We start from the raw sequence: 20,043 nt of genomic DNA, 5'->3' as shown, positions 1-20,043 counted from the left end.
CAGCTAGCCAGCCAGCTAGCCAGCCAGCTAGCCAGCCAGCTAGCCAGCCAGCTAGCCAGCCAGCTAGCCAAGCCGCTAGCGGGTTTTTGCGCTTAGGGGGAGCTGACGAAGCTGGGCCGGCGGATGGCGGAGCTGCCTTTGGAGGTGGGGGCTGAGGGCCGTACTCTATTTTGAAGTGCAGTTGAGTGCAGCAAGTGCACCGCTCATGTTTGCGACAGCAGCAGCAGCAGCAGCAGCAGCAGCAGCAGCAGCAGCAGCAGCAGCAGCAGCAGCAGCAGCAAGCCAGCTACCTGGCAGCGGCTTTTTGTTTGGCTAGTTGTTTTGATGTAGCCTACTGCTTTATTATCTGCTGCTGGCATCTTGTGGAGGACTTGCTTGCCACTACCACGCCGACGCCGCGCTGCTGCAGCAGCGGCTGCTGCTCCCGAGCAGCTCCAGCTGCTCGGGGCCCCCGCAGCTCCTGCTGCTGCTGCTGCTGCTGCTGCTGCTGCTGCTGCTGCGGGGTACTCCGACTGCAGCAGCTACTCTCAGCGGAATCGAGCCGAGGCGCCTGTCATAATTAGGCGAAGGCCCTCGTGCGCAGAAGTTCTCATGAGTTTGTGGCATTTCCGATGCACAGCTTTTGCCTTTCACTTATGAGGCATTTTCCACAGCTTTAAGGTACTTGAGAACGGCAGTGACACGTTTAGATAGGGGCCCCAGGGGCCCCCAGGGGCCCCCAGGGGCCCCCAGGGGCCCCCAGGGGCCCCCAGGGGCCCCCAGGGGCCTCCAGGGGCCCCCAGGGGCCTCCAGGGGCCCCCAGGGGCCCCCAGAGCAGGGGCCCTTGCTGCAGGCATTTGAGGCCCTTTCGGTGGCTGGCGACGAAGTTGGGGGGCCCCCCAAGGGTTTAAATGACAGCGGCAGCAGCAGCAGCAGCAGCAGCAGCAGCAGCAGCAGCGGTTCGAGTGATGAGGAGGCGAGTTTGGGGGGCCCCCAGGGGCCCCCGGGGCCCCGGAGAGCCAGAAGGCCCCACGGGCTTAAGAGGCCCTCTTGCGTGTCATTAAAGCGCACACTGCTGAGCGAGAAGTTGAGAACTTTCTCTCAAGTGGATGCATGCAAGTTTGCTTTCAGGAATGCATGCAAGTTTGCTTTCAGAGCTTTCTGGGACTTATCTCAGATGTCCGAAAAAGCAGAAAAAAAGACCCAAAAGCGGCAGAAATAGACACTTTTTGAAGGAAAAGAGGCACTTTTAGCCAAAAGAGGCTTTAAACTACACAAAAAAGAGACACAAAAAGGGCTTAGGGTTTAGGGTTTAGGGTTTAGGGTTTAGGGTTTAGGGTTTGGAGAGCACGAAAAGGGACAATAAGAGCGCCAAAGGGGACAAAAAAGGCGAAAAAAAAGAAAAAAAAAAGAAAAAAAGTTCAAAAAGCCGAAAAAAGGCCAAATAAAAAACATATTTACACAAATATATCAAATGAGAAAGAATTACTTGCAGCAAAAGAAAGCTTTTTTCGCAATGAAGTCCCCCAAAGAAGAAGCGGCAAAGAGGCCTCAAAAGGGCTTTAAAGGGTTTTTTTTTATTTCCATTTTATCTCTCAAATTGCTTTCAAAAAATGCATTTTCCCAATGCAAGTGCAGTGCGATGCTCTGCCTTAGTGAGTAAATATAAATGCAAATATAAATATAAATGTAAATATAAAATGTAAATATAAATATAAATATAAATATATACAAATATAAATGTAAATATAAATATAAATATAAAATGTAAACATAAATATGAGTGTAAATATAAATATAAATATAAATATAAATATAAATATAAATATAAATATACCTACATGAACGACATACAGCTGGGTATTTTGTGAAGATTTGTAGACAGATTTGAAAATATATTTTTCCATTAAAAAATATTTTCAAAAATGGAATTCTATTTTAAAACATTCCTTAACATATTTGCAATATTTAAAACATCTATAAATACATTTGCATTTATTCACAGTTGGGTTCATCCTACTGGTCCTAAACCCTAAACCCTAAACCCTAAACCCTAAACCCTAAACCCTATGCCCTCCACGCAGGGCCGCCGAAGTGAGTCTTTCGCAGTCAGCACAAACCCTAAGCCCTAAACGCTAAACCCTAGGCACTAAACCCTAAGCCGTAAACCCTAAACCCTAAGCCCTAAACCCTAAGTCCTAAACCCTAAGCCCTAAACCCTAAACCCTAAACCCTAAACCCTACTAGACATGCAAATGCTCTTATTTGCAGCTCTCTATCCCGCTTCAAATCTTAAGACATTCAGGGGCCCCTCTATTTAAAGGAGACTCTCCTTTTATTTCTCTATTGTCTTGGGGGCCCCTTAAAATGCCTTTAAAGGCACTTTAAGGGGCCCCGGAGAAGCAGCAAAGGCACAGGGCCCCAGCGGCTTCTCAGGGGCCCCCAGAGGGGCCCCCAGGGGGGCCCCCAAGCTTGGTAAACCCTATGGGGGCCCCGGGGGCCCCCAAGCTCAGTAAACCCTATGGGGCCCTGCCAACCTAGCAGGGGCCCCCAGGGGCCCCCAGCCCTCTCCAGGGGCCCCCGAGGCCCCCACAGGGGCCCCCTAGGCCCCAACAGGGGGCCCCTAGGCCCCAACAGGGGGCCCCTAGGCCCCCTCAGGGGGCCCCTAGGCCCCCTCAGGGGGCCCCTAGGACACCACGGGGGCCCCCTAGGCCCCAGCGGGGGCCCTCAGGGGCCCCAGAGGGGGCCCCAAAAAAGCCCACTGGGGCCCCAAAGAGGCCCCACAAGCCCTCATGGGGGCCTCTGGGGGCCCCCAAAGAGGGGCCCCCACGTGGGGGGCCCCCATGGCTCAATGGGGCTTCATTTACTTGATCTTTGTGTTATCCACTGCAGGAGAGCAGCGAGATCTGCTGCTGCGTTTTGCTGCTGCTGCGTCTCGCGTGGCAGCTGCTGCAGCAGCTGCAGCACGTGGTGTATGTACACCCGAGACAGCAGGCGGGCCCTGGGAAGAGCTGCGCCTTCTCTTATTTTTGCTGCTGCTAAATCTGGGTCTCCTTCGCCCTTTAGCTGCCGCTGCAGCAGCGGCAGCAGCTGCTGCGGGTGCTCCTGTGCTGCCAGCAGCAACGGCGCAGTCGCAATGCCCTGCAACAAGCAGCAGCAGCAGCAGCAGCAGCAGCAGCAGCAGCAGCAGCAGCTGACGTTGCGCAAGTCGCTGTTTGAGGGTTTGCCCAGGGTTTGCGCAGAGGCCAGCAAGTCGGCCTCGTCGTCCAGCAGTTGAAAGGCGAGGCCGACGGCCGCGCCCAAGTCGTGGCTCCAGCGGACCCAGGCGCGGCTGTAGCCGCCTGAGGCCAAAAAGGCGCAATTTCGCGCGGATTTCGGAGATTTTTGAAACAATTTGAAGGATTTTTAAAGAATTTAATCAATTTAATGGCCTTTTGAGATTAAAAGAACCAAAAAACAGAAAAAAACGAGAAAAATGACATCAGTTTCGACAAAAACGACGCCAATTGCGGCCAAAGCGCCTCTTGGGAGGCCACAGGGGCAAACAGACATAAAGGGGAAGGGAGGATATAAAAACAAGAAGAGGAAAAAGGGGATAAAAGGGAAAATAAAAGAGAAAAAGAATTTAAAAAGGAAATAAAAAAGAAAAAAAGAAAAAAAAGACAAAAAAAGCCACAAAGAGAGTCAAAGAAAGCGCCAAAAGCGAGCCTCAAATGGGCCACAAAAAACCGCGAAAGAGGGAGACAAAAAAGACGAGAAAAAAGATGAAACGGCCTGCAGCAGCAGCAGCAGCAGCAGCAGCAGCAGCAGCAGCAGCAGATTGCTGCTACTTACCCAGCACAGCTAAGCAGGCGCAGGTCTCAGCCATGAGGGACCCCGTTTTGCAGTAGCTTTTGGCCAAAAGGGCCTCGAAGGCTTTTGCTGCAGCAGCAGCAGCAGCAAAAACAGAAAGACAAATATAGTGAGACAAAAGAGAACAAAAAATAACAGAGATGAAGTGCTGCACAGCTAGCCAGCTAGCTAACTAGACAACTAGCTAGCTAGCTAGTCAGCTAGCCAGCTAGTCAGCTAGCCAGCTGGTCAGCTAGCCAGCTGGTCAGCTAGCCAGCTAGTCAGCTAGCTAGCTAGACAACTAGCTAGCTAGACAACTAGCTAGCTAGCTGGCGAGCTAAACAACTAGCTAGCTAGCTAGCTAGCTAGCTAGCTAGCTCCCTACCTATATCTGAAGTCTTTGTGAGGGCCTGCAGCAGCTCGCCCGTGACCAGATTTTCCACTGCCTGGGCGACGCGGAAGCAAACCTCTGGGTAGCCAGCTGTGGCCGCGATGCTGCTGCTGCAGCACAGCAGCAGCAGCAGCAGCAGCAGCAGCAGCAGCAGCAGCAGCAAGGGCGCCGTGTGAAGGGAGGCAGCTAGCAGCAAAAGCAACGGGGCAGCCGCAGAGGGCTTAACACACCACTGCAGCGCACAGCCGCTTCCATAGCAGAAACGAGGGTTTAGGGTTTAGGGTTTAGGGTTTGGGCAGTAAGGAAAAGGCGGAAACAAACAGAAGGAACGGCGGAGAAGCAAAAAAAAAGAAAGAAAAGGAAACAAAAAAAGATAAAAAACAAAAAGGGCAAAAAAAGAGCACAGAAGCAACAGAGAAACAAGGGCGGTTCTGAGAGCATCAGGGCAGGAGCAGCAGCAGCTGCTGCTGCAGCTACAGCAGCAGCAGCAGCAGCCGCTGCAGCAGCAGCACTGCGTGCATCTATCCCAAAAGGGCACTGAGATGCGCGGCGGTGCCTTTCTGACAATAAATGAAAAACATTTTTAAAAGCAAAATAAGCAAAATAAACAAAATAAACAAAATAAACAAAATAAACAAAATAAATAAAATAAACAAAATAAATAAAATAAACAAAATAAATAAAATAAATAAAATAAACAATGTAAACAAAGTAGACAAAAGAAACAAAATGAGCAAAAGAAACAAAACCAAAAAAAGGAACAAAAGGACCAAAAGAAACAAAATAAACAAAAAACGAAAAGAAATAAAAGAAATAACAGGAGCAAAAGAAATAAAAAAATAAAGCTTCGCGACAAACTGGGCAAAAGCCCCAACACTGCAAGCCTGGCATTTGGGGTGTACGTACACCCCAGAAGCCTTTGGGTGCACGTACACCCCGGCCCTCTTGTGCGTTGGGGTGTACGTACACCTCAGGTGTGCATGCACCCTGCTTTTGCTGCGTAGGTGCCTGTGTTGGGGTGTACGTACACCCCAGTGCAGACACACCCTGGTCGTTGTGAGTCTTGGGGTGTACGTACACCCCAGCTGTCCATACACCCGTTTATGCACGTGGTGGGCTGTTGGGGTGTACAGACACTTGGGGTGTACATACACTTGGGGTGTACAGACATTTGGGGTGTACATACACTTGAGGTGTACATACACTTGGGGTGTACAGACACTTGGGGTGTACAGACACTTGGGGTGTACATACACTTGAGGTGTACATACACTTGGGGTGTACATACACTTGGGGTGTACAGACACTTGGGGTGTACGTACACCCGGGCCGCCATGGGCCCGTTTCTGCGCTGCATGCGTCGGGGTGTACGTCCACCTGCGGTGTACGTACACCCCAACGCATGCATGCGCCGCATGCAACAAGCACCGCATGCACGCAGGCGTTGGGGTGTACGTACACCTGGCGCATGCATGCACCGCATGCATGCGTTGCATGCATGCAGGCGTTGGGATGTACGTACACCAGGCGCATGTACGCGTCGCATGCACGCAGGCGTTGGGGTGTACGTACACCAGGCGCATGCATGCGTTGCATGCACGCGTTGCATGCACGCGTCGCATGCACGCGTTGCATGCACGCAGGCGTTGGGGTGTACGTACACCCGGGGCTCACGCGCGGGCCAAAAGGAAGTCGCCGCCCAAAACGGCTTTTTTGCTGCCGAAGGCAAATGGCGCCGAAGTCCGCCCGCGCCGCGTCGGGGCCTCGTCCAGCACGTCGTCGTGCATCAGTCTGCAGCAGCAGCAGCAGCAGCAGCAGCAGCAGCAGCAGCAGCAGCAGCAGCAGCAGCAGCAGCGGCGGCGGCGTGGGGTGAGCCACGAAGCAAAAGTGGGGAAGAAGACAACAGACGCGAAACCTCCGAACAGTAAAATGTCAGAACCCCAGGGGCCCCCAGGGGCCCCCAGGGGCCCCCAGGGGCCCCCAGGGGCCCCCAGGGGCCCCCAGGAACCCTCCGGATCTCCTGGGGGCCTCCGGGGGCCCCCAGAGGCCCCCAGAGGCCCACTGAGCTTTCTAGGGCCCCCAAGGGCCCCCAAAGGGCCTCAGAACCTTCTAGGGGCCCCTGGGGGCCCCCAGGGGCCCCCAAGGGGCCCCCAGGGGCCCCCAAGGGGCCCCCCGGTGTTTCTGCTGCTCACTTACGTTGCTGTGTGTATGAGCTCTGCAACGGGGACCATAATAAGTGGCAGCACTTCTTTGCTGCTGCTGCTGTCTCTGTCTTGTGCTGCAGCAGCAAACAAGAAACCAGCTGCTGCTGCTGCTTCCAAGTCTTGTTTATTTAATTGTCTGCTGCTGAACTGCTGCTGCCGCGTCAGTACACACCCGTCGGCCCTCAGGGCCGAGGGTTTAGGGTTTAGGGTTTGGAGATTGGGGTTTAGGCCTGGGGTTTGGGAGCTAGGGTTTAGGGTTTAGGGTTTAGGGTTTACCAGGCACGCAGTGCTGCAGCGCGCGGTGCAGCAGCAGCAGCAGCAAAGGCCTGAAGCGCTTCGAGGGGACCTGCAGCAAATACTTCGCCACGGCGGAGACTTCGGGGTTCAAAGCCCTTGCTGCAGCAGCAGCAGCAGCAGCAGCAGCAGAAGCAGCAGCAGCTAAGAGGCAGAGAAAGTCGCTGTTCGCGCTGCTGCTGCTGCTGCAGGGGAAGCAGCAAAATAGAGAAACAAAACCTGCTGCTGCTGCTGCTGCTGCTGCATCCCCCCAGGGAAATACATACAAAGACACTCAAAGCAGCAGCAGAGAAGGCAGCAAAAGAGAAACAATCCCCGTGCTGCAGCAGCAGCAGCAGCAGCAGCAGCAGAGGAGTTAAAAAGGAAATAAATAATTAAAGCAGCAGCAAAAACGCACCAGCATCTAAGAGACTCCAGTCAAGACCTTTCAGCTCAGAAGGAGACAAAGAAGAAATGTTGCGGCCCAAAGTGGCTGCCTGGAGACACAAGCAGCAGCAGCAGCAGCAGCAACTGCAGCAGCAGCAGCAGCTGCAGCAGCAGCTGCAACTGCAGCAGCAGCAGCGGCTGCTGCGCTCTGGCGGCGGCCGCTGACACTGCCGCAGCAGCAGAAGCAGGGGAGCTGAGGGAGCAGCAGCAGCAGCAGCAGCAGCAGCAGCAGCAGGAGCAGCAGCAAGAGCAGCAGCAGCAAACCTGGAGCTGCTGCTCGATGTCTGCTGCTCTGCGGAGAGCTTCTGCTGCTGCTGGCTGCTGCTGCAGCACTTGAGTGCCCAGAGACACACAAGAGGGCAGCGGGGGGTTAAGAGACAGCGCTGGCAGCAGCCTGGAAAAAAGAAAAGAAATAAAAAACAAAAAAGATAAAAATAAAAACAAATAAAAGATAAAAAGAATAATAAACAAAATTAATTAAAAGAGACCATTTAAATGAACCAAACAGCAAAATAATTGGACACAAAAAACCAAAAAGCGCCAAAAAAACCCCAAAGCAGCAGCAGCAGCAGCAGCAGCTGCAGCAGCTGCAGCAGCAGCTGCAGCTGCAGCTGCAGCAGCAGCTGCAGCAGCTGCAGCAGCAGCTGCAGCTGCAGCTGCAGCAGCAGCTGCAGCAGCGGCAGCAGCAGCTGCAGCAGCAGCTGCAGCAGCGGCCAAACGAGTCAGCCAAAATAAGAAGCAAAAAAGCCATTTAAACAATCCGAATAATAAATCACAACTAAAAAACACATTTAAATTAATTAAATTAAATTAATTAAATTAATTAAAATAATTAAAATAATTAAACTAATTAAATTAATTAAATTAATTAAATTAATTAAATTAATTAATTAATTAAATTAATTAAATTAATTAAATACTTACTTTTCAATTTGTCTTCTTTTTAATGCTTCCCAAGCCGCCTTCATTACAGAAGAAGCCGAAAAACTTTTCACCCCCAGGGGGGCCCCCAGCAAGCTATGGGGCCCCCGGGGGCCCCCGGGGCCCCCCAGCAAGCTATGGGGCCCCCGGGGGCCCCGGGGGCCCCCGGGGCCCCGGGGGCCCCCGAGGCCCCCCATAGGGTACAGGGGCCCCTGGGGGCCCCCAAGGCTGCGGGGGAAAGCTTTGGGGGCCCCCTGGGGCTCCAGGGAAAGAAGCAGCCGCATTGGTGCAGCAGCAGCAGCAGCTTTTAGTTTGAAGTTGAAAAGAAGCAGCAAAAAGAATGCTGCAGCCAGGTGTCCGCGCTGCAGCAGCAGCAGCAGCAGCAGCAGCAGCAGCAAAGAGAGGGGCGGAAGAAGCTGCTGCGGCGCGAGGGAAGGCGAGAGCAGCAGCAGCAGCAGAAAGGCAGCAGAAGAGAGGCCGGGGCCCTGGAAGAGCGACACACGCGAGCAGCAGCAGCAGCAGCAGCAGCAGCAGCAGCAGCAGCAGCAGCAGCAGCAGCTGCTGCTGCTGCTGCTGGGGCCACGCAGTGAAGATATAAATCACGAGGGGCCGCCCAGCAGCTGCAGCGGCGGCTCGGAGTTGTGCTGCTGCTCTTTTGAAAAAGAATAAAAAATAAAATTTAAATTAAAGTTTTAAAATAAAAAAGAAATAAAAATAAATGAAATTAATTTCCGTCAGCGGCCCAGCCAGCTGCGCCTGCGGTCGCGGGGTGTACGTACACCCCAGAACACACAGCAGCAAGTCGAGGGCTTTGTACACCCTCAAGATTCCAAAAAAGGGAATCCTCTTCAGCAGCAGCAGCAGCAGCAGCAGCAGCAGCAGCAGCAGCAGCAGCAGCAGCAGGGTTGAGGCCTGGGGGCCCCTCGGGCCTTTTCGGGGCTGCATGCGATAGGCAGCAGCAGCTGTCTGTACACCCCGGCACACAGCAGCAAATCGAAAAACAAAAACTTAAAACGGCTTTGCTGCTGCTGCTGCTGCTCGACAAGCAGCAGCTGCAGCACCATCGCCAGCAGCAGCAGCAGCAGCAGCAGCAGCAGCAGCAGCAGCAACGGCCCAGTTTAGCTCGTGCTGGGCCCTCTTATCTTCCTTCTGTTGCAGGACTGCTGCAGCTTGAGTAAGGAGAGCAGCAGCAGCACGAGCAGCAGCAGCAACAACAGCAACAACAGCAGCTGCAGCAGCAGCAGCAGCAGCAGCAGCAGCAGCAGCAGCAGCAGCAGACGCTGCAGCTGCAGATTATGGAAAATGCCCTCCCGTAGTGACTCAGAAGAGGAGGATGTAGTGGAGGTCTCTGCTGCTGCTGCTGCTGCTGCTCCGCAAGGCAGCAGAAAGAAGCGGAAGCGGCACCACAGCAGCAGCAGCAGCGACAGCAGCAGCAGCAGCAGCAGCAGCAGCAGCGACTCATCAGAGGACGAGCGGCGGCGGTAGGGCCTCTTTTTGCTTCTCTTTTGCTGCAGCAAAGTTTAAATTCAAAATTAGAATTTATTTCTTTTTTATTTTTTATTTTTTCTCTTTTGCTGCATTAATAATAAATTAAATTATCTTTTTCTTATTTGCTGCTCGATTTGCTGCTGAGCCTTCGCCTGTTGCCTCCCGCTGCTGCTGCTGCTGCTGCCTCCTGCTGCTGCCGATGCTGCAGCTGAAGCCTCCTGCTGCTGCTGCTGCTAAAGCCTCCCGCTGCTGCTGCTGCTGCTTCGGTCTCCCGCTGCTGCTGCTGCTGCTGAGGTCTCCCGCTGCTGCTGCTGAAGCCTGCTGCTGCTGCTGCTGCTGCTGCTGCTCCGCAGGCGCAAGAAAGCAAAAAGTGCAGCAGAAGCGAAGAAGAGCCGCAGCAAAAAAAGCAAAAAGTCCAAAAAGCACAAAAAGCGCAAAAAGGAGAAAAAGGAGAAAGAACCAGATGGCAAGCAGCCCTGAAAGCCCAGGGTTTAGGGTTTAGGGTTTAGGGTTTAGGGTTTAGGGTTTAGGGTTTAGGGTTTAGGGTTTGCCTTTGCGCACCTGCGACGGGACGTTCCTCGGCTGCCGACTGGCGCCAGGGTTCAGGGTTTAGGGTCCAGGGTTCAGGGTTTAGGGTTTAGGGTTTAGGGTTTAGGGTTTAGGGTTTAGGGTTTAGGGTTTGTGTAGGAGGAGAAGAAGTTGTTCAGCGACTTCGCAGAGGACTTCAACACGGCCTCTTTGCCGCACAAAAAGTTTTACAATTTGGAGTTGTGGGAGGCGGAGGAGCGCATGCGTTTGGTGAATTACTTTTTTCTTTTTTTCTTTTTTTCTTTTTTTTTCTTTTTTTTTCTTTTCTTTTTTTGTTTTTTCCACTTTTCTCAAATTCCATTTGCCTCCTTTTATTCCGCTTCTTTCGGACCCCTTTTGGGTCTTTTTGGAATTCTTTTTTCCCTTTTTTGGCTTTCGAAAGACTACTCTTTTTGTCTTTTTTATTTCTTTTTTTTATTTTTTGTTTTCTTTTTACAACTCTTTTTGGCCCTTTTTGGTTCTTTTTGAGTTTTTCTTTTTCTCTTTTTTCTGCTTCTTCAAATGCCTTTATTATCTCTTTTGCTGCTGCTGTTTAAAACAACTTTAAATTGAAAACAATTTCAAAATCGAAACAATTTCAAGTTGAAAACAATTTCAATTTTTTATTCCAATTTGTTGAAGGGCCCCCCAATTGGCCTGTGGGGGCCCCCTAGGGGGCCCCCACAGAGCCTCTTGGGGGCCCCCAGGGGGCCCCCAAAGGGCCTCCTAGGGGGCCCCTAGGGGGCCCCCAGAGGGCCCCTGGGGGGCCCCTGGGGGGCCCCTAGGGGGCCCCCAAGGGCGTTTTAAGGGGCTTTGATTTGCTGCTGGATTTGTTGTGTCTGTCTTTGTTGAATTGTGGCATTATTTAGTGTTTTGCTGCTGCTTTTGGGGCCACTTTGACTTAAAAAGAATTAAAATTGAAAATAATTTAAAATTAAAATTAAAATTAAAATTAAAATTAAAATTAAAATTTGAATTTGTCGGAGTTCCCGCAGGCCCAGGCGCCGCCGCTGAGGAAGGAGCAGACGGAGTTCAACGACGAGGCCGAGCGCATGTTTGTCTTTTTCATTTTCTTTTTTATTTTCTTTTTTATTTTCTTTTTATTTCATCTTTCTTTTCTTCTTTTTCTCTTTTATTTGATGCTTCTTTTTCTCTTTTATTTGATGCTTCTTTTTCTCTTTTATTTGATGCTTCTTTTGCTTCTTTTTCTCTCTTATTTGATGTTTCTTTTTCTCTTTTATTGGATGTTTCTTTTGCTTCTTTTTCTCTTTTATTTGATATTTCTTTTGCTTCTTTTTCTCTTTCATTTGATGTTTCTTTTCCTCTTTTATTTGATGTTTCTTTTGCTTCTTTTTCTCTTTTATTTGATATTTCTTTTGCTTCTTTTTCTCTTTCATTTGATGTTTCTTTTCCTCTTTTATTTGATGTTTCTTTTGCTTCTTTTTTATTGACATATTTATTGATGTTTCTTTTGGGGTGTACAGACACCTCGGGGTGTACGTACACCCCAACGCGCACCCCGGGGTGTACGCACAGCCTGGAGTGTACGTACACCTCAGAAGCGCCTCTTTGTGGGGTTTCTGCTGCTGCTTCGCAGGCGCGAAATTCGAAAGATAAGGGAGGAAAGAAAGAAGCTTCTTGCTGTTCAGGAGCTGCAGCTGCTGCGGCAAGACAGGGAAAAGGTGAGGGCCCTGCAGCAAAAGGGGCCCCTGGGGCCCCCAAGGGGGCCCCTAGGGCCTTTACAGGGGCCCCTGGGTCCTCCACAGGGGCCCCTGGGGCCCTCAATGGGGCCCCAGGGTCTTTTGGGGCCCCCTGCGGCCTTCTGGGGGCCCCTGGGGCCTTGTAGGGGGCCCCTGGGGTTTTTTATGGAGCCCCTAAGTCTTTTTGGGGGCCCCTAAGCGTTCTGGGGGGCCCCTAAGTCTTCTGGGGGGCCCCTAGTCCTTCTTGGGGGCCCCTAAGTCTTGTGGGGGCCCCTGGGGCCCCGGGGCCCCACAGGGAAGGAGTTTGGGGGCCCCCCAGGGGGCAGCAGAGGGGCGTAGAGGAGTTTGGAGTGTCTGTACACCTGGCGGGCAGAAGGGCCGGGCGGCGGGAAGCAGAGAGTGCGGGGCTGGGGTTTAGGGTTTAGGGTTTAGGGTTTAGGGTTTAGGGTTTAGGGTTTAGGGTTTAGGGTTTAGGGGGGGGTTTAGGGTTTAGGGTTTAGGGTTTAGGGTTTAGGGTTTAGGGTTTAGGGTTTAGGGTTTAGGGTTTTATGCAGGTAATGGACATGAGGGAGCAGCGGCTGCTGACCAGCAAAGTGGAAACTCTTTACAAGTTGGGCCGAAATGCGGAGGCGGAGGCCCTCGCGGAGCGGCTCAAGCCCGACACCTGAGCTCGGGTGTACAGACACCTCAGGTGTACAGACACCTGAACTCGGGTGTACAGACACCTCAGCTGTGCAGACACCTGAACTCGGGTGTACAGACACCTCAGCTGTACAGACACCTGAGCTCGGGTGTACAGACACCTCAGCTGTGCAGACACCTGAGGTGTCTGTACACCCCACCTGAGTTGGGGTGTACAGACACCTCAGGTCTGCAGACACCTGAGCTGGGGTGTACAGACACCTCAGCTGTGCAGACACCTCAGGTGTACAGACACCTCAGCTGGGGTGTACAGACACCTCAGGTCTGCAGACACCTGAGTTGGGGTGTACAGACACCTCAGGTGTACAGACACCTCAGCTGTACAGCCACCTGAGTTGGGTGTACAGACACCTGAGTTGGGGTGTACAGACACCTGAGTTGGGGTGTACAGACACCTCAGGTGTACAGACACCTGAGTTGGGGTGTACAGACACCTCGGGTGTACAGACAGACACCTCAGAGTTCTCCCTGCCTTGGCTCGTGTAGGGGGCGCTGCTGCCTCGGCAGCTGCTGCTGCTGCTGCACTGCAGCGGGAGCGCCCTTCTGCAGCGCGCTGCTGCCTGGGCTGCTGCAGCAGCAGCTGCAGCAGCAGCTGCAGCAGCAGCTGCAGCAGCAGCTGCAGCAGCAGCTGCTTCGCTGGCGCTGCCCATCCTTTGTGTGCGGCGCTGCAGCCCTTGGCTGCTGCAGCAGCTCCTTTGAGTGGTGCTGCTGCACCTTGCTGCTGCAGCGCTTTTTGTGGGGTGCTGCTGCCCCCGGCTGCTGCAGCAGCTCTTAAAAACTGCAGCAACAAAGTCAGTTCTTTCGTCGCAGCCCCGCAGGCATCTCAGGTGTACGTACACCCCAGAGGGCCCCGACACCCCACAGCGCGCTGCGCCGAGGTGTCTGTACACCGCAGAGCTGTCTATACACCGCAAAGCGCCAGTGTGGGGTTTCTTTTTTTCTTAGCAGCAAAAGCTTCGAGTTTTATTTTCCCTAGAGCTTCAAAAGAGTCTTGCTGCAGCAAGAGGTCTTGCTGCAGCAAAAGGGTACCGAGGGGGCCCCTGCGGGGGGCCCCCCGACCCAAGGGGGCCCCTAAGGCCCGTGGGGGCCCCCCAGGCACGAAAGGGCCCCCAGACGCAGGGGGGCCCCCAGACACAGGGGGGCCCCCCAGACTCAGGGGGGCCCCCAGCTTCCTGCTGCAGCGCTGCTGCTGCGCTGCTGCAGCAGCGCTGCAGCAGCGCAGCGCGCATCAGCTAGAGGGAGCTTTGTGGGGCGGAGACCAGCAGGCAGCAGCAGCAGCAGCAGCAGTCTGCTGCTGCTGCCTGCAAGAGAGCCACAAAAGCTAACAAACTGGACTCTCTGCCTCTTGGAGGCCTTTTCTTCATCTGTTGCTGCCCGCCCCTCTCCTTGCCTCTGCGGCAGTCTGCAGGTGCTCTAGGGTTTAGGGTTTAGGGTTTAGGGTTTAGGGTTTAGGGTTTTCGCTGCGTCTAGCGGCAGCGAGTGCCGAGGGCGCTCGGGTCTTGGCCCGTAAACCCTAAACCCTCGAGGCCCCGATATATTTGCAATTAGAATTTAAAATATGTTTATTGGTCTTTATTTATTATTTATAATTATTTACTTATTCTGAACTTGTTGATTTATTGTTTATTTGTTTGCAGCCTTGGGCTCGGGTGTCTTGGGAGCTCCGAGCCCCCTAGAGCCTTCTGCTGCTGCGCCGAACTGCCGGCAAAAGGGCCTCTGGGGACTTCTGGAGTTTTCTGGAAGCAAAAGAAATAAAATGAAGATAAAAGAAAAGGCAAAAGGGTGGGTTTTTGCTTCAGGTGTACGTACACCGCGTGCAGGCTTGCGGGCAAACAGCCGCAGCTGTACGTACACCCGAACGCCGCTGCCTCGCCGGGAGGCTAGCTGCGCTGCGGGGGTCTGGGGGCCTCTTTTGGCCGTTTAAAAAAGCAAATAAAGTTGCAAATATAATTTGGAAATGCATTTAAGTTTATTTCAGCAAAAAGAAAGACAGACAGCTGCTGCAGCGAGCGGTCAGCTGCTGCTGCCCACTGGACTGCGGGCCAGGCGCGGGCCCCGGCGCCCGAGAGGTCACCGCCTGCTGCAGCAGCTGCCTCTCTTTCTTGCTGCTGTTTCATTTTAAACTCCAATTTAGAGTTTTTTATTTATTGCAATTCTCAAAGCCTTTCGAAAAAGGGAAAAACCGAAGAGGGAAAGAGCCGTGGGCAGCAGCAGCGGGCGCCGACGCGCCACCAGACAGCCGGGCTTCGCGCCTCAGCCTCAAGGCCTAGGGTCTAGGGTTTAGGGTTTAGGGTTTAGGGTTTAGGGTTTATTTCCAAGGAGATGCAGCCATAAGGGTCTCTTTTAATGCAGTTTGAGGGCCCGGGCTTGCCGAGTCGCAGCAGGGCCTTGAGGTGTACGTACACTGGAAGGCTCGCGGCGGCTGCCGCAGGGCTGCAGCTCTTTGGCTCTTTCTGGGCCTCAAAAATATCTTTTTAATCCTAAAAAAGGCATTTAAACCCTTTTTTAGGTCCCCAGGCCTTCCCGGGGGCCCCCGAAGTCTTTAAAGGGCCCAGAACGGCACAAGGAGGCCCTAAAGATCTTGCAAATGGAGCCTCAGTCCAGGGGCCCCCAGCTTGGGGGCTGCATGCGCTCTTTGGGGGCCCCCCTGCTGCTGCTGCTGCTGCTGCTGCTCAGCTTCGCCGCCCCCTCGGGCAGCTCCGTGGCCCAGGCCAGCCGCCCCGTGCGCCCCTACTCGTTCTTAGCTGCAGCAGCAGCAGCAGGAGCAGCAGCAGCAGCAGCAGCAGCAGCAGAAGAAGAAAAACAAGAAGCAGAAGGGGACAGAGACGGCTCCTCTGAGGTCGCTGAACCGCCTCCCAGCAGCAGCGACAGCAGCAGCAGCAGCAGCAGCAGCAGCAGCGATGCCAAGGAGGAGGGGGCCCCTAAAGCTGCAGCAGCCAACACAGCAGCAGAAGGAGAGGGGCCCCCAAAGGGCCCCTCTGGCGGGGGCCCCGAGGGAGGCAGTGAGGGTCCTTCAGCCCCAGAAGAGGCATCAAAGTCAAGCCAAGAAGAGGCCCCCAAGGGGCCCCCAGAGGGGCCCCCAGAGGGGGCCCCCGAGGGGCCCCCTGGCCCCAAGGGGGGCCCCACAGAGTCTGCCCCCGCGGCGCCGCCCAAAGCGCAGGGGGGCCCCCGGGGGGCCCCCGGGGGGCCCCGCGGGGGGCCCCCCTCCCTGGGCCCTGGGGACCTGAAAGACCTCGGGCTGGGGCCCCTGGGGGCTGAAGCAGCAGCAGCAGCAGCAGCAGCACCAGATCCTCAAGAAGAGGACTTGATGAGTTCCGCGCTGCAGCTGGGGAAGCTGGTGCGGCTGCTGGAGCGGGGGCCCCTCCCGAAGGGCCCCGAGCCAGGGGGCCCCCAGGGGGCCCCCGGGGGGCCCCCCGGGGGGGCCCCCGGGGGGGCCCCCGGGGGGGCCCCCGGGGGGGCCCCCGGGGGGGCCCCCTGGGGGGCCCCCGAGGGGGGCCCCGAGGGGGCCCCCCAAGACGAAGACGCAGCACTGCTGGCGCTGCTGCCGGGGGCCCCGAAGGCGCTGAGGGGGCTGCTGGGCCTGGAAGAAGAGGGCATAGTGGGTACTTATTTGCTGCTGCTGTGGCAGCAGCACAAAAGACTGGGAGTTTCGCTGCAGGAAGCAATGGAGAGTTTTGTTGCAGGAGTGGAGAAGGAGCGGCAGCGTGCTGCTGGGTTGGGCGCAGCGCTGGCGGTGCTGCGGGCGCGGGAGCAGCAAGCAGCAGCAGCAGCAGCAGCAGCAGCAGCAGCAGCAACGGGCGCGGAGGAGGCGCAGCAGCAGCAAGCAGCAGCCGCCGCGAAGGCCGAGCTGCTGCTGCTGAAGCAGCAGCACAAACGCGTGGGGAAGCAGCGCAGCCGCATGCAGCAAATGATGCAAAGGGGGGCCCAAAAGCCCCAAAAACTTGTCCAGTTTATTGAAGAAATGTGGGGCCCCATTGATGCTGCTGCTGCACTAAGTCCAGCAAAAGGCAGCAGCTTTTTGGAGGCTTTGCTGCTGCTGGCGCGGGACCTGGGGGCCCTCTCGAGGGCCTCGGGGGCCCTGCGGCTGGTGCTGCAGCACTTGGCAGCAGAAGCGGCGGGGGCCTCGCTGCAGCAGCAGCAGCACGAGGCGCAGCAGCAGGCCCAGCTAGCAGCAATTCTTGACCCCGAGGGGGGCCCCCTTGCTGCTCTTTCGTACCCTTCTCTTGCCAAGCTCGCGCTGCTTCGGCCCGAGGCCCTCAGAGACGCAGACGAGGACTACATGGCCGAGCTGCCTCAGCAGCAGCAGCAGCAGCAGCAGCAGCAGCAGCAGCAGCAAGCGCCGGCCGCGCGCGCGCCGCGCCGCGCCAGCCGCGCCCCCAGCAGCAGCAGCAGCAGCAGCAGCAGCAGCAGCAGCAGCAGTCCTATTAGGGCCCACGGGCTGCTGCCCCCCGCAGCCGTTCTCTCGGGCCTGGACCCCGCGGGCCTCGGCGAACAGCCTGGGGGGCCCCTGGGGGCCCCCGGAGGGTACTACTGGCAGCTGCCTGTGAACCAAACTTTGCTGCCTTTTGCCAGGCTGCAGCAGGGGCCCCTGGGGCCCCTCCCCCACCCCCTAGTGGACCCAGAAGACCTCCTGAGTCCCCTAGAGGGGGGCCCCCTGGGGTCTTTCCTGGAACTCAAGGCTGAGGCCCACCCCCAGGGGGGGGCCCCCCCAAGCGGGGGGCCCCCCGCGGGGGCCCCGGGGGCCCCGGGGGCCCCAGGGGCCCCGGGGGGCCCCCAGCTAGGGGGCCCCCGGGAAAGTCCTGTTCGGCAGCACTACCAGCTGGGCAGCAGCGGGGAAAGTTCTTTCGTGACTTTAAAGGACAGCAGCAACGAAGAAGAAGGAGAAGAAGCAGAAGAAGCAGAAGAAGCAGCAGCAGCAGCAGCAGCAGCAAAGAAAGAACCCGCTGCTGCTGCAGCAAAAAGCGAGGAAGCAAAATCCGAAGCAGAAACAGAAAAAGAAACCGAAATCAGCCAAACAGAACCCAAAGGGGCCCCCAAGGAGGGCCCCCAGGGGGGCCCCGAGGGGGGCCCCAAGGAGGGGCCCCCCGGGGGCCCCAAGGAGGGCCCCTCCGGGGGCCCCCCGGGGGGCCCCAAGGAGGGGCCCCCCGGGGGCCCCCCGGAGGGGCCCCTGGGGGGCCCCCCCAAGGGGCCCCAGGAGGCAGAGGGGCCCCAAAATGCCCCGACTGTGGTAATGCTGCCAGAGCTGGAAACAGATGCATGCGAAAATGTTAAAGACCCCGTGGCTTGCATGCAAAAGCCGGAATGTTTTCAAGATTTCATTTATGGAGTTTGTTTCTTTAATTGCACTGCTGTAGAGACACCCGAGGAGTGCAACAAACACGCCTTCTGCAGGTTCGAGACACAGGTGCCCCAGAACGCATGCGTCAACGAAGGTGCGCTGCTGCTGCTGCTGCTGCTGCTGCTGCTGCTGCTGCTGCTGCTGCTGCTGCTGCTGTTCGCTGCTGTAGGCTGTTGCTGCTGCTGTTGCTGCTCGGTGGTGTAGTTCGCTGCTGCGGATGCTGGTTCCGCCGCTGCTGCTTGATTTGCTGCTAGCTGATGCAGGTGCGTGCCTCTTTGCTGCGCCCTTTTGCTGCTGCTGCTGCTGCTGCTGCTGCTGCTGCTGCTGCAGGGTACCAATCAGCGGACGCAGTGGCGCAGCGATTCGAAGGCATTATTCGCGGCTGCGAACATTTCACAAAGAAGTCCACTTGCGACTGGATGCATGCGCATGCACTGCAGCAGCAGCAGGAGCAGCAAAAGAAGCACCCCCAGGGGCCCCCCGGGGGGCCCCCCGGAGGGGCCCCCGGGGGGCCCCCCGGGGGGGCCCCCGGGGGGGCCCCAGGGGGGGCCCCCGGGGGGGCCCCCGGGGGGCCCCCAGGGGGCCCCCTGCCGGGTACTGCGCACCTGGGGCCCTCGCCGTACAGGTGTCAGTGGATGGAGGGGCCCCTGGACCCTTCGAATAAAACAGAAGTGGCAGCAGTTGGAGGGGCAAGTGTTTGTGGAAATGCTTTGGATGCTCCTTCTGCAGAAAGGCTTTTGTGGGGCACAGTGGTGGCGGAGAAGGAGAAGCGACTGCGAGGCAAGTGCAGCAGCAGCAGCAGCAGCAGCAGCAGCAGCAGCAGCAGCAGCAGCAGCAGCGGTAGCGGCTGCTGCGAGAGAGAACGAACTTTGCTGCGCCCTTTTTCCCTTTTCTTCGCGAGAAGCAGCTAGACGCATCGCACTCAACCATGCGCAGCGCAATAACTCATTTGCTTCTTCCTCTGCTGCTGCTGCTGCTGCTGCTGCTGCTGCTGCTGCTGCTGCTGCTGCTGCTGCTGCAGAGCTGAAGGAGAAGGAGCACGTGGAGCGCGGCGACGTCTGCGTCCGGCCCGACGACAACTTGGCTGTGCTGCAGCCCGAGCAGCCCTTCTACAGCGTCGGAGCTGTTGTTCAGGTGAATGCTGCTGCTGCTGCTGCTGCTGCTGCTGCTGCTGCTGCTGCTGCACTGCTTAGGCTGCTGTTGCTGCTGCATTGTGTGGCTTGCTGCTGCTGCTGCACTGTTCGGCTTGCTGCTGCTGCTGCGCTGTTTTACTTGCTCCTGTTGTTTGATTTGCTGCTGCTGCTGCTTGACTTGCTGCTGCTCCTTCAAGTATTTCTGCTGCTGCTGCACTTGCTGCTGCTGCTGCTACTTCACTTGCTTTTGCTGCACTGTTGCACTTGTTGCCGCTGCTGCACTTGCTGCTGCTGCTGCACCTGCTGCGGTTCCTGCTGCTCCTGCACTGCTTCCGCCGTTGCCGCTGCTGCTTCACCTGCTGCTGCTGCTGCTGCTGCTGCTGCTTCACCTGCTGCTGCTGCTGCTGCTGCTGCAGTTCTCGTGCGTGCCTGGAGCTGTGCTGCTGGGAGTGAGCGAAGCAATAGAGTGCAAAGAAGACGGCAGCTTCGAACCTGCTTTGAGCTGCGTCGAAGCAGCAGATCTTTCGGAGGCGCAGCTGCGCCATTTGCGCCGCGAAGCCAAAGTGCTTTCTGCTGCTGCAGCAGCAGCAGCAGCAGCAACTCCTTTCTCCGGTCAGTTTTAGTTTTTGCTGCGCCTTTGCCTTTGCGCCTTTTCTTGTATGCACTCCTCGCCTCTTATTGCGGGATTTGTGCATGCATGCACATGCATGCACATGCATGCACATGCATGCACATGCATGCATGCGCATGCATGCACATGCATGCACATGCATGCACATGCATGCATGCATTTGCAGTAATACATAAATATATATATATATATATATGTGAATGCATGTTTACTGACACATATATAATACATATATACACATATATACATATATACTCTATATATATACATACATATAAATGTATATATACATTATATATATGTATCAATACACATATATACATGTATATATATATATATATATATATGTATATTTATGTATATATATACATATATATGTATATATATATATACTGCACATATGTATTATGTAGAAGGTGTTTATTTTTAAAAATGTAA

The 20,043-nt window shown here is 55.4% G+C and overlaps 3 protein-coding genes across 3 annotated transcripts; 2 read left to right on the top strand and 1 right to left on the bottom strand.

The window, feature by feature from the left end:
- Positions 1-2,838: 2,838 nt before the first annotated feature.
- On the bottom strand, positions 2,839-8,093 carry ENH_00034050 (hexaprenyl pyrophosphate synthetase protein, putative; the record flags this gene model as incomplete). Its single annotated transcript, XM_013580325.1, has 10 exons — positions 2,839-3,120; positions 3,178-3,320; positions 3,814-3,900; positions 4,196-4,311; positions 5,876-5,992; positions 6,398-6,479; positions 6,682-6,801; positions 7,097-7,175; positions 7,390-7,519; positions 8,050-8,093. The coding sequence occupies 10 exons, from the start codon at positions 8,091-8,093 to the stop codon at positions 2,839-2,841; spliced, it is 1,200 nt and encodes a 399-aa protein (XP_013435779.1).
- Positions 8,094-9,348: 1,255 nt separating this feature from the next.
- On the top strand, positions 9,349-12,469 carry ENH_00034040 (hypothetical protein, conserved; the record flags this gene model as incomplete). Its single annotated transcript, XM_013580324.1, has 3 exons — positions 9,349-9,527; positions 11,699-11,783; positions 12,356-12,469. The coding sequence occupies 3 exons, from the start codon at positions 9,349-9,351 to the stop codon at positions 12,467-12,469; spliced, it is 378 nt and encodes a 125-aa protein (XP_013435778.1).
- A 2,621-nt stretch (positions 12,470-15,090) lies between these two features.
- ENH_00034030 (sushi domain-containing protein / SCR repeat-containing protein, putative) lies at positions 15,091-19,597 on the top strand (the record flags this gene model as incomplete). Its single annotated transcript, XM_013580323.1, has 4 exons — positions 15,091-17,935; positions 18,172-18,681; positions 18,863-18,975; positions 19,391-19,597. The coding sequence occupies 4 exons, from the start codon at positions 15,091-15,093 to the stop codon at positions 19,595-19,597; spliced, it is 3,675 nt and encodes a 1,224-aa protein (XP_013435777.1).
- Between the last annotated feature and the right edge of the window lie 446 nt (positions 19,598-20,043).

Source organism: Eimeria necatrix, genomic scaffold (assembly GCF_000499385.1).
Source record: "Eimeria necatrix Houghton genomic scaffold, Enh_scaff249, whole genome shotgun sequence".
In the NCBI taxonomy this organism is placed as follows: Eukaryota; Apicomplexa; class Conoidasida; order Eucoccidiorida; family Eimeriidae; genus Eimeria; species Eimeria necatrix.
This window is presented reverse-complemented; position numbering and strand designations above follow the sequence as displayed.